The following is a 17,363-nucleotide window of genomic DNA, read 5'->3' as shown; positions in this document are numbered from 1 at the left end:
GAGTGAAAACATTATGCTTAGCTCCTATTATGCATTTTTTAATAGCCACATAATATACTGTATACTGCATTGATGCAGTGGGGCGAAAAGAGGGATTATGTGGCAGAAAAAGGCTATCAGATGTGTAGCATGTGTTTTCAAGAACAGTATATCCTGCAGGAAACTGGGTGTCTTTATTTACTCTCAGATGTCCAGTATACACAATAAAACCAGGAGAACTACAAATTAAATCAATCATTTCATTATCACAATGCATGTCAAAAAGGAAAGATTGACCAAGACCAAGCAAGGATCACAATGGCTGGACGTGTGATTGAACGGTCGTCCTCCCGAATGCGAGTCCAGTGTGCTAACCGCTGCACCACCTTGCTCTGTATGCTTCTGGTGGTAGCGCATTACACAACTTAACTGGAAGGTGTATTCCTTCCAGTTAAGTTGTGTAATGCGCTACCACCAGAAGCGTACAGAGCAAGGTGGTGCAGTGGTTAGCACACTGGACTCGCATTCGGGAGGACGAGCGTTCAATCACATGTCCAGCCATTGTGATTTAGGTTTTCTGTGATTTTCCTAAACTGCTTCAGGCAAATGCTGGGGTGGTTCCTTTGAAAGGGCATGGCCGACTTCCATCTCCATCCTTTCCTAATCCAATAAGATCGATGACCTCGCTGGTTGGTCTTTTCCACCAAATCAACCCAACCCAACCCAGAAGCATGCACTAATTCATTAAAAACTTACATGAATTTTCTATAAAACTTGCTTAATAAGAAAGCTTTGTATGCCATGGAGGAATACTTTGATTGTGTAAAAGAATGTGAGGTATGCTCATTGTATGTTCGTAAATATATAATATTTAACTGTTTGGTATTTTATTATTATTATTATTATTATTATTATCATCATCATCATCATCCAGTTGGTTTGTTCTCGTGTCTCCGGGCCTTTTCCAAGAATATCTTCCTTCCTTCTCTGTGCATACAGTGTATTTCTCATTGCTAGCTAAAATTTATTGCAGAACTCAAGGGTTTTCCAATGCCTTGTTGCTGGGAATGTGTTCTCATGATAGCCCGCCTTCTATTTCATCCTCCCGTATAACATTCCAAACTGACAACTCATGTACTTTATTTTTTTAGCAAGTTAGCAAGTTGATTTTCCCCTTTACCTCTTCTCTTATTTAATGAACTAGATATATGTCAGTTTAATTTCTTTTATTACCTTCTGTGTAAATTATGAATTTAACATAAAACAGTTATCTGACCAAATCCCAATAACCTCTAGGATTTGCCTATGTGCTGAAGGAACCCCTTATGCTTTCTACTAATGGACTTGCTAACTTGTCTTTAACCCTCGTCTTCAAGTTTAGACCATGAGTATATCTTCCAATAGTATCCACTGGAACTGCACCAATATGAAATCTTGCATCCAAAGAAATCCTCTCAGCTTTGTGTTTACTTGCTTTACAGCAGGGTTAACACAGGCCTACTCATTGCGCCATAGGACCTCCACAAACGCAAGTAGCTGCTCGTAGTTTGGTCAAGTAACACAGGAAGGGTGGTCAGAAACATTCTGAAAAGCTTGTAAGGGTGTTGCAGGAGAGGCTGTGCCGAGAAACAATTGTTCAGAAAAACATTTGATATGTTGCATCGTTTGCATTATTTAGCATTGAAGTTAGCCCATTAGGTCATTGCTTGCGCTATTTCAAGCAGCCTGCCAGAGAAAGCATTGCCAAATGTGTTCTTCGTTTGGTTTCCTCAGATGAAACAAATGTAGCTTTTGCTCACCTAGCTTAAATTTATCACTTCTGAAAAAGGCAAAATTTATATTGTAATATTTCAACAAGTAGTAATTCACAGATCCACAGACATCTGTGCAAGTCCTTGAATTTCATGCTCAGTGACCTGATTGTCTAAATTCAGCACTAAATAACTCCAAAATGGTGCAACACATCAAATATTTTTCTTAACAAATATTTCTCAGCACAACCTCCCCTGCAACATTCTTACAAGCTTTTCAGACTGTTTCTGGCCACCCTGTGAACTACGTATTACATTTATAGCAAGACTGTTTTCAGCTCCCCCATCTGTCAGCACTTGATCATCCTCACTAAAGGCTTTACACATTTTTCTCAAGGCTTACTACTTGGTGTCACAGAAGTTGTGACCTGATATCGTGAATCTGATGTTTCCTATAGCTGCTAGGCCACCCATCTCCCATGACTGCTACTGAGCAGCAGAACTCTTCTTTTTCTCTTCCATTCTGTTTTGTTCCCAATTTACGTGAAAATCTCCTATCACTGATCTACTGCACTTTACATTCCACTACATGTACTGTTTGTTTACCACTTTTTCCCAGCATCCTTTCTCTCTCTCTCTCTCTCAAAACGCCCACCTCTTCCAATTCTACAATCCTGATGCTATCTAACACCAAACTCCTCTCTTGAGTCTTGCAGGATTCCTTCTCTGCTCATTGGAATGTGTTGTAACATTGATCCTGCCATCTTTTCAGAATTAAGGCAAATGGTGGGATGGTTCCTTTGAAAGGGTATGACTGATTTGTTTCCTCAATTTTGCATATTATAACTCTGCTTAACAGACAAATATCCTTTCCTACTGTACAGTTTTCTGCTCTTTGTAAGATGATAAAAATTCATGTAAGAGTTTTGTTGAGCATCCCATTCTCTTCACAGTTTAGTAATCTATGGCAACAACCATAATCCTCACATACATCAAGTGCCCAGAATAGTGCAAATCTGACAGTACAGATTTTCAATAAGACAACCTATTCCCTGCATAATAATAAATTATTTATTTACAGAAATACACCTCATGGAACGCTGTCACAAATTTAATATTACTTTTTACAGATTCGGGATTGAACATAGAATTTCATCCATCAGGAATGTATTTTGCTGTTGGACTCACAAACAGTGGTGTGAAACTGTATGATATACGAACATACAAGCTTCTACAGAATTATAAATGTCACTCTGGAGCTGTCAACAAACTGGCTTTTCATCCAAATGGGAACTATATTCTTACTGCTTCTGCAGATTCCACGATGATGGCAAGTGAATAACTTTCTAATCATATGCTAGGATTATTAATGTCAAATTTTCAAGATAGATTTTCTATCCTTGCTTTTACACTGCACAATTAACATTGTTGCCAGTAAAGGTCGCACAGTTTTCAGTATGGCTGTATCATGAAACTTCCTGGCAGATTAAAACTGTGTCATGGACCGAGACTTGAACTCGGGACCTTTGCCTTTCGCGGACAAGTGCTCTACCAACTGAGCTACCCAAGCACGACTCACGACCCGTCGTCACAGCTGCAGAGTGAAAATCTCATTCTGGAAACATCCCCCAGGCTGTGGCTAAGCCATATCTCTGGAATATCCCTTCTTCCAGGAGTGCTAGTTCTGCAAGGTTCGCAGAAGAGCTTCTGTGAAGTTTGGAAGGCAGGAGACGAGGTACTGGCGAAATTAAAGCTGTGAGGACAGGTCGTGAGTCGTGCGTGGGTAGCTCAGTTGGTAGAGCACTTGCCCGCGAAAGGCAAAGGTCCCGAGTTCGAGTCTCAGTCCGGCACACAGTTTTTAACTGCCATGAAGTTTCATATATGCGCACACTCCGCTGCAGAGTGAAAATCTCATAATGGCTGTATCATTTTTGGATCGTAATGAGTCTAATTGTAATGGTAAGCTAATCAGTGATATTGTTTGAGGTTTAGCATTATCTGAATTTTATCTAGTGAGTCAACATGGAATTAGGTTTTAAGTAAGTATTAAACTCTGTCAAATAGAGATAGAAATAATTTACTTTTCACTTGGCTGTAGAGTAGCATATACAAATTATAATAAAACCTTACAATGTTTTGTGCTTGAGATTTCTTGACAATGATAGGAAAATGTGGAAAACAAGTGGGACCTTACAAAGCTTTATATGTGAAAGTACCCAGACTGGATTGTGTGTCAGCTTAAAACCGTACCATGACTAGACCTAAACCTCAACAAGCAAGGTATTGGAAAAAACACCCTGGTCCAACTTAAATTTTCACTGTTAACTGCTTTACTGAACTCTTAAGCTCTCTTTTTAACTACTGATGTGTTAAGTTGTGGTGAGCACTAGGTTTTATCAGAGTGATAAGTGGTGGTAGTGGTCATAATAATAAAAATGTCCCAGGTGGCAGAGAGGGGCAGAAGGGGGGCAGCATCCTCACCCGATAGTGATAGATGTATGGGGGAGGAGGGGGTGGGGTGGCGGCATCCTCACCTGATAGTGATAGATGTGAGTGAGGTAAAATAGCTCTAACAGACTCTGGAACTTTCATTCCAGTTTTAAGAATGAATTAAGAAATTCATATCCCCCTTTCGAAGTTCAAGTAACCTTGGAATGCATGGTGGAAACATCTCAAGAAAGAACTACATCAGGAGGTGTCCTGATAAGGGATCCTCTGTCACTTTAGGCAACACAGTTAGTCTTGTGGATTATGGATACGCCAAACCAGCATTCAAGAATGAGTCTGAGCATTCTGAAAACCCCTTGTTAGAATTCAGATGCAAAACAAAATACTTTCTTGTATTTTGGCATTGCAGGAAACATTGTTAAAGGATGACAATACTGTGTAATATGAGAACTATTGCAGTTTTAAAGGAGAAGATATTCAACATAAGGGTATGGCATTTGCCATATGTTGTAAAGTGGTGAAGTCCTTCATACATTTTTATTCTCCTTCAGAAGACAATCTCTTGAAACATTATGGTGTGGAAACAAAGTTACACGCTGATTGCCTGCCATGCTCCTGTAAATTAAGACAATAGGAAGAACCCAAATAAGGTGAATAATTTTGGAAACCCTTAGGAAATGAAGTATCCAAAGTATCAAGTCAAAGTGTCGGTATATTGCTAAGATATTTTAAACCTCAAATTGAGAAAGAGAAAATCTTTTGCAAAATCGTCTGAGACTACCCAGCACATAAAAGAACCAATAGAAAATGCAAGAGACTGATCAGCCTGTGCAAAACTTTCAACTTAAAAAATGATGTTCACTTATATCAAAAAGCTCCTCAGAAAACAAGAAGCTTGGAAATCACCAAATCCAAATTTTGGAGACTTCCAAATTGATGATGTTGCAGTTTCCAGTAGAAATATTAAAGAAATGATGAATGTAAAGGCGAAGAAAGGAGTAAATATTGAAAAAGACTATTACTTCATGACAGTTAAGGTAAAATTTAATCCCCAGTGCAAGACTAGGTGGTAGAGGAATAAAATATTTGAGACTGACTGATAGAAATTACAAAACAATGAAGAAGTATTCCAGAAAAAATTAAACAATTTAGATACTAGTGATCGGAAAAGCATCAGTACCAAAACAGTATATACTGCCAAGGAAACATCTCCATTGGAAAAAGAAAAAAGAAAAAACACGCAAGGTGGAATCAAGACTGTGATGGTAGCTTAGAAGGAAGATTGAGAGCATGGGAAAGATGGTATTCTGCAAAGAAGTTGATTACATGCAATTCATAAACCAAAGAAAGCAAAGGGCAAAAATTTTGAGATCCGCTAAGAGAAATTCTAAAAAGTCTCCTCCACATGATATTGAAGATGACTTCCGGAAAAACAACACAAAAAAATTTATAAAACCTAGAAAGCTAAATTAATGAAGAGTCAGCTGCCAAGTCTGCAATTTAAAAGAGGAAGACTTAGCCTTTAATAATAAAGAAACTATGAATTATTAGCAGAGAACTTCGAGAAATTTGTCGACTGTGAAACCAGTGGTATCTTTTGACAGAGTAGAACCTGAAAGCGTTTTCCCAAATTAAGAGCCACCAGATAAAACTGAAATTCAGAATATAAAGGACTCAAAAATAACAAGGCTCCTGGAGAGGATAAAACTGAAATTCAGAATATAAAGGACTCAAAAATAATAAGGCTCCTGGAGAGGATTCAGTTGTTGCGGAAATGTGGAGATAATTGAAAAACTTCAAAAACTTTCGGGAAACTGAGAAAATTCCAGAAGGATCAGAACACATTCTCGTAAATCCTTTACACAAGAAAGTAAATAAGTCCAATGTTAACAACTACACATGAATTTCTTTAGGGGCTGTTATGTACAAAATCCTATCCAAGACCCTCCAGAATTGTTTGGAAGAGCAGTTAGATCACCAGTTCAGTAAATACCAAGGGGGATTTAGAAAGGACCAGTATTTCGTTGGACAGCATATAAATTTGAAACTGATTGTGTGGAACTATTCTTTAAGAAAGCTCACACAGCCATAGGCAGAGAACCAGTCTTCAATACACTACAAGAATTTGGCACAGGCAAAAAAATAAACAAGTAAATAAATAATTGGCAATGCAGTGAAACCCCACTTTAACACTTTTCAAAGGACTTCAAAAAACGGTGTAAAATGTGGAAAATAATGTTTTAAGCTGTAAAAGGTACTTACAGGATACCCCCCATCATTTTCGCACTTTACGTATGACATATGTACATAAAAGGCACGAAAAGACTTGTCAGGAATGTCTTTATTATCTAATAAAGGTTTATTATCTAATAGAAACTGCTGATGTAACTGGAACTGATAATTGTCTGAGAAGTAGGAAAGTTGTTTTGATTGGTGTCCGCATTATTGCTTGTGATTGGTGTAAATCGGTGAATGGAAAGTTCACAGAAAGCCTGATGGAAAACTGCGCCATAGGGTATATAGGAAGCCAACAAGTACTGATAGGTACCTACATGCCTCCTCTCATCACCACCCTACGCAGAAGAAATCTGCCTGCACCCTTTAACCAAGAGGGCTTACAGGATCAACGATCAGGAGCATCTAAAGGGTGAACTACAAAACATCAAGCCCATTTTTGGTGCCAATGGTTATTGGATGAAACTAATAGGAAAAACTACGGCAAAAAAGAATGAAGGCAATAGAGGAGAGCTGAAGGAAGCACAAAACATCACTGTGTTACCATATGTTCAAAGTATCACTGAACAGGTGGGCAGAATTCTTTGCCGGGCAGGTATCAAGCCAATTTTCTGAAGCAGCAACAGAATAAAAAATGTTCTTTGCACAACGAAAAATGGAGTGGAAAAACTACATGCAGCTGGAGTTTACAAAATCAGGTGTGTATATAGGCGAGACGGGATGACCCATCAGCACACGAGAGATTGTTGTTGTTGTTGTCTTCAGTCCTGAGACTGGTTTGATGCAGCTCTCCATGCTACTTTATCCTGTGCAAACTGCTTCATCTCCCAGTTCGTACTGCAGCCTACATCCTTCTGAATCTGCTTAATGTATTCTTCTCTTGGTCTCCCTCTACGATTTTTACCCTCCACGCTGCCCTCCAGTGATCCCTTGATGCCTCAGAACATGTCCTACCAACCAATCCCTTTTTCTACTCAAGTTGTGCCACAAACTCCTCTTCTCCCCAATTCTGTTCAATACCTCCTCATTAGTTATGTGATCTACCCATCTAATCTTCAGCATTCTTCTGTAGCACCACATTTCGAAAGCATCTATTCTCTTCTTGTCCAAACTATTTATCATCAGTGTTTCACTTCCGTACATGGCTACACTCCATACAAATACTTTCAGAAACGACTTCCTGACATTTAAATCTATACTCGATGTTAACAAATTTCTCTTCTTCAGAATCGCTTTCCTTGCCATTGCCAGTCTACATTTTATATCTTCTCTACTTCGACCATCATCAGTTATTTTGCTCCCCATATAGCAAAACTCCTTTACTACTTTAAGTGTCTCATTTCCTAATCTAATTCCCTCAGCATCATCAACTTAATTCGACTACATTCCATTATCCTCGTTTTGCTTTTGTTGATGTTCATCCTATATCCTCCTTTCAAGACACTGTCCATTTCGTTCAACTGGTCTTCCAAGTCCTTTGCTGTCTCTGACAGAATTACAATGTCATCGGCGAACCTCAAAGTTTTTATTTCTTCTCCATGGATTTTAATACCTACTCCGAATTTTTCTTTTGTTTCCTTTACTGCTTGCTAAATATACAGATTGAATAACATCGGAGAGAGGCTACAACCCTGTCTCACTCCCTTCCCAACCACTGCTTCTCTTTCATGTCCCTCGACTCTTATAATTGCCATATGGTTTCTGTACAAATTGTAAATAGCCATTCGCTCCCTGTATTTTACCCTTGCCACCTTCAGAATTTGAGAGAGAGTATTCCAGTCAACATTGTCAAAAGCTTTCTCTAAGTCTACAAATGCTAGAAACATAGGTTTGCCTTTCCTTAATCTTTCTTCTATGATAAGCCGTAGGGTCAGTATTGTCTCGCGTGTTCCAACATTTCTACGGAGTCCAAACTGATCTTCCCTGAGGTCGGCTTCTCCCAGTTCTTCCATTCGTCTGTAAAGAATTCGTGTTAGTATTTTGCAGCCGTGACTTATTAAACCTATAGTTTGGTAATTTTCACATATGTCAACACCTGCTTTCTTTGGGATTGGAATTATTATATTCTTCTTGAAGTTTGAGGTTATTTCGCCTGTCTCATACATCTTGCTCACCAGATGGTAGAGTTTTGTCAGGACTGGCTCTCCCAAGGCTGTCAGTAGTTCTAATGGACCGTTGTCTACTCCTGAGGCCTTGTTTTGACTTAGGTCTTTCAGTGCTTTGTCAAACTCTTCACGCAGTATCATATCTCCCATTTCATCTTCATCTACATCCTCTTCCATTGCCATAATATTGCCCTCAAGTACATCACCCTTGTATAGACCCTCTATATACTTCTTCCACCTTTCTGCTTTCCCTTCTTTGCTTAGAACTGGGTTCCCATCTGAGCTCTTGATATTTATACAAGTGCTTCTCTTTTCTCCAAAGGCCTCTTTAATTTTCCTGTAGGCAGTATCTATCTTACCCCTAGTGAGATAAGCCTCTACATCCTTACATTTGTCCTCTAGCCATCCCTGCTTAGCCATTTTGCACTTCCTGTCGATCTCATTTTTGAGACGTCTGTATTCCTTTTTGCGTGCTTCATTTACTGCATTTTTGTATTTTCTTCTTTCGTCAATTAAGTTCAATATTTCTTCTGTTACCCAAGGATTTCTACTAGCCCTCGTCTTTATACCTACTTGATCCTCTGCTGCCTTCACTACTTCATCCCTCAAAGCTATCCATTCTTCTTCTACTGTATTTCTTTCCCCCATACTTGTCAATTGTTCCCTTATGCTCTCCCTGAGACTCTGTACAACCTCTAGTTTAGTCAGTTTATCCAGGTCCCATCTCCTTAAATTGCCACCTTTTTGCAGTTTCTTCAGTTTTAATCTACAGTTCATAACCAATAGATTGTGGTCAGAGTCCACATCTGCCCCTGGAAATGTCTTACAATTTAAAACCTGGTTCCTAAATCTCTGTCTTACCATTATATAATCTATCTGAAACCTGTCAGTATCTCCAGGTTTCTTCCATGTATACCGCCTTCTTTTATGATTCTTGAACCAAGTGTTAGCTATGATTAAGTTGTGCTCTGTGCAAAACTCTACCAGGCGGCTTCCTCTTTCATTTCTTAGCCCCAATCCATTTTCACCTACTACGTTTCCTTCTCTCTCTTTTCCTACTCTCGAATTCCAGTCACCCATAACTATTAAATTTTCGTCTCCCTTCACTATCTGAATAATTTCTTTTGTCTCATCATACATATCTTCAATTTCTTCGTCATCTGCTGAGCTAGTTGGCGTAATAACTTGTACTACTATAGTAGTCGTGGGCTTCGTGTCTATCTTGGCCACAATAAGGCGTTCACTATGCTGTTTGTAGTAGCTTACCCGCATTCCTGTTTTTTTATTCATTATTAAACCTACTCCTGCATTTCCCCTATTTGATTTTGTATTTATAACCCTGTGTTCACCTGACCAGAAGTCTTGTTCCTCCTGCCACCGAACTTTGCTAATTCCCACTATATCTAACTTTAACCTATCCATTTCCCTTTTTAAATTTTCTAACCTATCTGTCCGATTAACTTTGATCTGTAGAACGCCAGTTTTCTTTCTCCTGATAACGACGTCCTCTTGAGTAGTCCCCGCCCGGAGATCCGAATGGAGAACTATTTTACCTCCGGAATATTTTACCCAAGAGGACGCCATCATCATTTAACCATACAGTAAAGCTGCATGCCCTCGGGAAAAATTACGATAGATAAATCTGACTAAAACAACACACCAATTCAGTGGTGGCAGAACACCAGGATGAGTGTGACAAACATATTGATTTTGGTGAAGCTCGCATACTGACAAAACAGCCTCGTACTTTAAGGAGAAAGATTAGAGAGGAAATAAGAAATAGCCATGTGACCTGCCAACGTGAACAGGGAAGGTGGGTACCAACTTACGATGTCTTGGCTGCCAGCAATAGCAGCATGACGGGACGGCAGCTCACATGAAGCAATACACACGGGCACGCGGGAGACTGCAGAGACCGCAGGCACGTAGAGCACTGGCACGCCTCAGCCGGTACTAGAAGAAGGAAAACAATGCCATATCAAAACTGCTGCCTGGTTTCCCATTCGCCTCTTTACACCAACCACAAGCAGTAATGCAAACACCAATCAAAATGTTGGATTTCCACAAATGAAAAGGAATAATAAAAACACCAATAAAGAACTTCTAACATCCCTCTCCTCCATCCTTAACAGCCTATCAAAATTGGATAACAGCCACGTCTGCAGGTACATAAGAAACAAAGCTTTCTCATTCAGCAGTAAACAAAAAACCCTGAAGGAGGTCACTTGCAACAGTGACCAAAACATCGGTAGTTTTACGTATTGACAATGTGGTCACAAATACAGAAAAAAAAAGAAAAAAATATTGACTGTGACAATGGCTGTGGAAGCCTACATTTATAAAAACATTTGAGCACTGCAAAGTGAATGACGGTGTCAACTACCACTACAGGAGGCCAAATGCCGAAACACGTTAATTATGGTTTGAAAAAGGTGTCACAATGATCACAACAATCACACAACTGCGTTTACGCAGTGGAGACAGTTTGGAATGATTGTGATTGGTCATGATATCTATACTCAAACGAATCTAGTTACTCCCATCAGCTTGGTAGTGGCAGTAGATACGGCATGAATTGTTCCAACTTTTACACATTTACCGGTTCAGATCCGCTGAGTAGAGTGCCCTGGTGTCAAGAAACTTAACCATGTAATATTTACAAACAATACTGAATGGTCAACATCATGCCAGTGTCATTTTGTTCTCCACAAACATTTTTTTGTAATGCGTAAATCTTGGGGAAATTGTAAATATGTTAATTTAAAATTGGGTACAAATTAACATTGTGGGCAGAGGAAATTTGACCGAAACAATGAAAATCTCGTAAATGGCGGGAAACGCTAATTCCGGGAATGTGAAGGCGAGGTTATACTGCAGTTACAGAAACATTGATACAAGCAAAGTCCAAAGTAAAATACCATGCAGAAATTCAGAACCATTGGGAGGGGAGGGGGGGTGGGGATATCCGGTGTAAGGGAAGTTGATGGCTTTTCCCCTTTGTTCTTCAGTTGCATTTTGGAAAAGGTAATGGAATCTTACTCTTCAGCAAAAAGAAACCCAAGAAATCTGATTGGGATATAAAAGCTTGAACGTTAAACTGAACTGTCTAACCTTAGCACATGATGTTGCAATATTTTTCAAAAATGTTGATACAGCAATTTAGCAAATCAACCTGTTTGGAGAGAAGACAGAATAGGCTGGATTACAAATTTCTTTTGAGAAGACAAAATTCGTAACAAACATTAACAATGCTCCAATATACCTAAGCACAAAATATGGTAGAATCAACAGAGTGAATAAATTTAAGTACTTAAGGAAAATAACACAGCCAAATGGTCTAGATAAAGCAGCAAATAAAGAGCAAAGAAAATGGATATGGCTTATCAATTAACAAAGGACATTTACAATAAAAAATCACTCTCAGTAAAAATAGAAATACAACATTACAACACTGTCTTAAAACTGGAGTGACTTCCTGCAGCTTAGTGTTACATCCTCAACAAAAAGGGAGAAATTGAAGAGTTGGAGAAAAAAAGAAAGGAAGGTCCTAAGGAAGATATTCGGCCTAAGAAAGCTTGGGACTCCACACACAAAAAGAATTAATGAGGAAATCTACACCCAACTGAAAAATCATCTGATGCTCTCCGGAAAAGGAGAATTTTGTTTTATGGTCACTAGGTTTGAAAGAGTCGAAAAAGACTGTCTAAAACTAAAGTAATTGACCATTTTGACAAAAATCTCAAACACAAATCCATCAGTTCAGGGAAGTGAAATCAACATTACAAAGGCATAAATTATAGACGGGCCATTTTTGTAACAAGGTTAGAAAGTTGGGTGTTTTCAGGAAGAGACCAATAACTGCATCACACAGTATCATGAGGAGATTACTTCACACAGTCCATGGATGGTTGAAATAGAAGAAAGAAGGAGAAGAAATATAGCCTCTGTTGCCTGACTAAAGTCTGTTGGCTGATTGTAACACTGTGTAGAAAGCTGTTGATTCAAATACAAATGTTGCCAGTATGCCGATAAGTCATTGGAACATAACGATTTCCGATGTAGATCTCTGAATCCTTTTGAAGTTATGCACTGATTGTAATTTTGTAACCACTCAACCAACCATCTAGCTAGGTAGCAATGTAACTTACCTACTTCCTCTGTGGTTCTCTGTATGTACCACCATTATGTTTATACTGAAAAAAATTTGTGATGTTAAAGCCATTAAATTTTCAAAGTTCTGAAGTCAGTCTCAATTCTCCATATCATTCCAGATTCCATCCTTAGTTCCAGATATGAGGTATCAAGATATATGGAAGGGAATTCCTACAGGTCTACACATTGGAAAAACTACACTCTTCAGTTGACACACATGTAATCATAATCTAGTTGGTGTTAAACAAACATGTGGCGTAATGCTACAGTGCTTAAAATTTGGGTAATTCTTCCACAATCCTCAGAGTCATGTTTCCGTTCCACATATAAATTGTTAAAGTAATACTATTGCATTTTTTATCACACAGTGTCCTATCTGAAAAGCAACTGCAACTAGCTGAATCCACATAACAACAATATCTGGTTCCATAAGGCACAAATTCGCCCTCTTGCCTCTGAATCCCAACCCCAGTTGGAGTGTCTTGTAACATTGACACATGTTATCTTGTCAAAATTAACCCTCCCCGCTTTCTCTTAAATTTACATAAATTCGCAATGTATAGTTTTGTATGTACATAGCTTGAGGCAACGAAGCGCATCACCTACACTACGTCAGTAAGTGTCCTTAATCTTGTAAGACACCCTCTTATAATTTTCTAAATTAATCATCGTATATGCAGATTTAGTATAAGCTGGTGATCACATGCTAATGTGCTACAGTACTCTGTAAATATTGCACTAAAACTATACCGTTTCTCTTTGAAAGCAATACAGAAATGACACTAAAATTATGCCAATTCTCTTCAAATGCAAGCTGGAAATCACACTAAAATTATGCCAGTTCTCATCGAATGTGTGCTGGCATGCAAGTAAAACAGATAAAAACGTGTTTTGTACTGCTCTGTCCATGATAACTAGAAATGAGCGTCAGGTGTTGAAATGATGCGCCAGCCGCCTTATGATCAAATCAGAGAAGTGATGCAGCTGTCAGTTTTTAATTGCGCATTCCCTGATGTGACTTTACCTTTGCTGGCACTGACGGTGCTGTGTTGCTCACAGCACTAGATCAGTATTTTTCTTTGATCACAGCATGTAAAGTATTGTGCAGGTATAGAGTGTGATGAATTTTAGAGGAGCAGCTGACGCATGGTGCCATAGCCCAGTGGTAAAGTGCAGCGACTGGCAATTGTTTGGGCCAGGTTTGAATCCCTCTGCTAACATCAATTTTTTTCCACACAGTGTAAAATATTAATTATAAAATTTAACCATTCCACTGGTGCAGATGTGCTCTCTAAATTCTGTGCTGAGACTGGCTTTGTTGCCACTGTATGCTCACCTAATGCTGTTATCTGTGCTGAGATAAGACATTCCAGCCTCAGTGAAATACTTATCATCTGATTTTAAGAATGCTGTTCAGTGAAGAAACTTGATCTTCTCACATCTTACAGTTTGGTATCTTTCCTTGATAAAGGACTGAATTTCTTTTCATTATTGTCATCGTTACTGTGCAACATCAAATTAAGTAAAGCATTGCACTAAAATTCAAAGAGTTTGCTGAGGTAAAAATGTGTTGCATAAATTTTGCATACAGTTGATTTTACCCTGTACATTACTGTGTATGAAATGTAGATTAATATAAAATTTTATTTAAAATTGAGAGCAGAACAATATCTCATTTGTTTCTCAAGTTATTGGTTATTACATCTGGTGGATATTATGCACTGAGATATGGAAGTAACTCATCCGCAGCAGTGAGAGGGTCGGCAGGACTGGACGCATAAACACGTTAATAGCATTCAGTTTTAGTAAAGATTTAGGTGCAGAGTATGAGAGATTTTCAACCAACGGCTCTGGAACGAGGCCCGTATTCGAGTGGTCAAGTGCACAGACTGGCAATTCATTGGCTTAGGTCCTATTTCTGTTGCTACAATTTTTTTTCCAAGCTGTTTTAAATAATTAATTATGAAATTTAAATATATCTAAAGAGTTCAATTTATATAAGTACAATTAATGTATTCAGTTTAGTTATGATTACTACCCATGTAAGTCAAATGGCCTTAGGCCACCCCATTGCAAGTCGCGGTAAAATTTTGCATGAGCCGCCACTGTGCAGATTTACATTCACAGTAAAACAGAATTCTTCCCAAGGTATTAATATTTTAGAGAGACAGTATCCCTGCCCCCCCCCCCTCCCCCCTCCTCCACAGCACACACTGCTGTTGTTTCCTCCATTTCCAAGCTAAAGTGTTTTCAAACATTATGAATTTACTAACTGTGTCAACAGTTGTGGATTAGGACAACTTGTAATGTTCATCCAAAAAAGTATTGATACCTCAGGCATTTCTGGAGACATTAACTGGTTCTTATACTTTACAGTCATAGGAACACTGGTGAGATTGATGATGATTTGTTTTTAAGTAAGTTCATGTAGAAGTAGTTCTTACATTTTAGGACTGAGAGTACATTGATTTATGCACTGAATCTATGACGGATTGCCACTATATCCTAGAAACTAATATAGCGGAATATTGTGATTTAGTTCTCGTCAGCACTTAGATCAGTGTTAAGTTCACAGAAGCATTGTTTTGTAACTTTAGTGGAACAAAATATTGTGTGTACTTAACAAATGTTTAGCTTCTGTGTTAACTGTGAATATCTTCCATGTGTAACTTCCGTAACATAGAAAAACAGATGAAGTTTTAGTGCCATGTATTTTACATATTTATTGTGAAAAGGATAGATTGCTACGCAGCATGTAGAGAAGAGTCACAGATAGGCACAATGAAGAAACTGCTACAATTAAGCTTTTCGCCCTAGAGGTCTTGTCTGCTTCTACTTTTACACATTCTTAAGTAGGAATCATTTTAATTTGAACTAACAAGGAAATGCACATAGTTATTCAATAGTATGAAAAGGATAAATTGCTACTCACTGTAAAGATGAGATGTTGAGAGATGGAGACAAGCATGACGAAAAGACAGTTACACAAGAGCTTTCAGGAAAAACATTCTTCATAAAAGAAGAATGCACTCATATTCACACAAGCAAGCGCGCACGCGCACGCACACACACACACACACACACACACACACACACACACACACACACACACACACACACACACGACCACTATCTTTGGCCGCACTGGTCATACTGCAGTTAAAACACACTGAATGGGAGCAACAATCTAGAGTGGGCAGGCAAGTGAGATGGATAGCAAGGTATGGGTGGGAGAAGATGCATCAGTGCTGCCTGGCAGAGCATGAAGTGTCTTAAGGTGGTAGGACAGGGCTGCCAGGCACTGCATCAGGAGGCTGTGTGGGAAGGGAGATGGGGGAAATTGGGGAGCAAAAGGAAAGGAGCAGAGAAGGAGAAAAACCCAGTGGGTGTGCTAGCAGAGAACAGCGCACAATGGGGGTGAGTGGAGGCGAATTTTGTGGAGCTGACAGAGGAAGTGGAAACAGTTGGATGGAGGGTGTGTGGACAGTAGGTTACTGCAGGTTGAGGCCGGGATGATCTCGGGAGCAAAGAGTCTGTTGTAAGAATATCTCCCATCTGCACAGTTCAGGAAAGCTGGTGGTGGAGGGGAGGATCCAGATGACTCATGTCATGAGGCAGCATTGAAATCGAGCATGTTATGTTGATCTGCGTGTTGCGCCACAAGGTGATTTACTTTCATCATGGCCACAGTTTGTAGATGGCCATTCATCCTGGTGAACAGCTGGTTGGTAGTCATACCAATAAAAAAAACTGTGCAATGATTATAGCAGAGCTGGTATATGACATGGCTGCTTTCACAGGTTGCCCGGCTTCTGATGGGTTACTACAAGCCAGTGACAGGCTGGAAAGGAAAATGCTGGATGGGTGAATTGGACAGGTCCCGCACTTGGGTCTTCCACAGGATTATGATCCCTGTGGCAGAGTGTTAGGATTAGGACTAGCATTAGTAATGGACTGAGATGTTGTGGAGGTTGGGTAGGCCATGGAAGACTAGGGATGGGGAGGATCTTTGGTAGGATGTCCCTGATTTCAGTGCAAGATGGTAGATAATCAAAGCCCTGATAAAGGATGTGCTTCAGTTGTTCCAGTCCAGGATGGTACTGGGTGATTGAGGGAGTGCTTCTTTGTAGCTGGTGCTGGGGGATGGGGTGAGGATTTAGGGTATGTAGGGGTATAGCTTGATAAATATGTTTGTGGACTAGGTCTAGAGGATAGTGATGTCTTTGTAGGCCTTCGTGAGACCACCTGTATACTGGGCAAGGGATCTCTGCAGACATGCCGTATCTGCATAGCCTGGCTGTATTTGAGGGATTTTTGTAGTATGGAAGGGATGACACAAAAAATCCCTCCCATACATCGTAGCCACCTGGTGATGGCATATCTGCAGGGAAGAGAGCTCCCTTGGCCAGTATCCTGCCCAATCCACCCACCCAGTCCTGTCACAGGGTTATACTACCCCATCAGAGCCTGGGCAACCTGTGAAAGCAGCTATGTCATACACCAGCTGTGCTGCAATCGTTGCTCAGTTTTTTATATTGGTATGTTCACCAGATTGAATGGCCTCCTCCAAAATGTGACCATGAGCAAAGTAGGTCACCCTGTCGTACAACATGCAGCTGAACATAATGTGCCTGATTTCAATGCGGCTTCATGACCCAGGCCATCTGGATCCTCCTCTCCACCACAGCTTGTC

General features: G+C 39.6%; 1 protein-coding gene across 1 annotated transcript in view; it reads left to right on the top strand.

Annotated features, from left to right (window-relative positions):
* Nucleotides 1-17,363, top strand: part of LOC126455698 (POC1 centriolar protein homolog A-like) — a 132,552-nt gene that overhangs the window by 50,534 nt on the left and 64,655 nt on the right. The window contains exon 3 of the mRNA XM_050091465.1: nt 2,861-3,060. Within this exon, the coding sequence (XP_049947422.1) occupies nt 2,861-3,060 (200 nt within the window). The remainder of the gene's footprint in view (nt 1-2,860; nt 3,061-17,363) is intronic.

Source organism: Schistocerca serialis, chromosome 2 (genome assembly GCF_023864345.2).
Source record: "Schistocerca serialis cubense isolate TAMUIC-IGC-003099 chromosome 2, iqSchSeri2.2, whole genome shotgun sequence".
In the NCBI taxonomy this organism is placed as follows: domain Eukaryota; kingdom Metazoa; phylum Arthropoda; class Insecta; order Orthoptera; family Acrididae; genus Schistocerca; species Schistocerca serialis.
The sequence above is the reverse complement of the archived record's forward strand: the minus strand, read 5'-3'. Positions and strand labels throughout refer to the sequence as shown.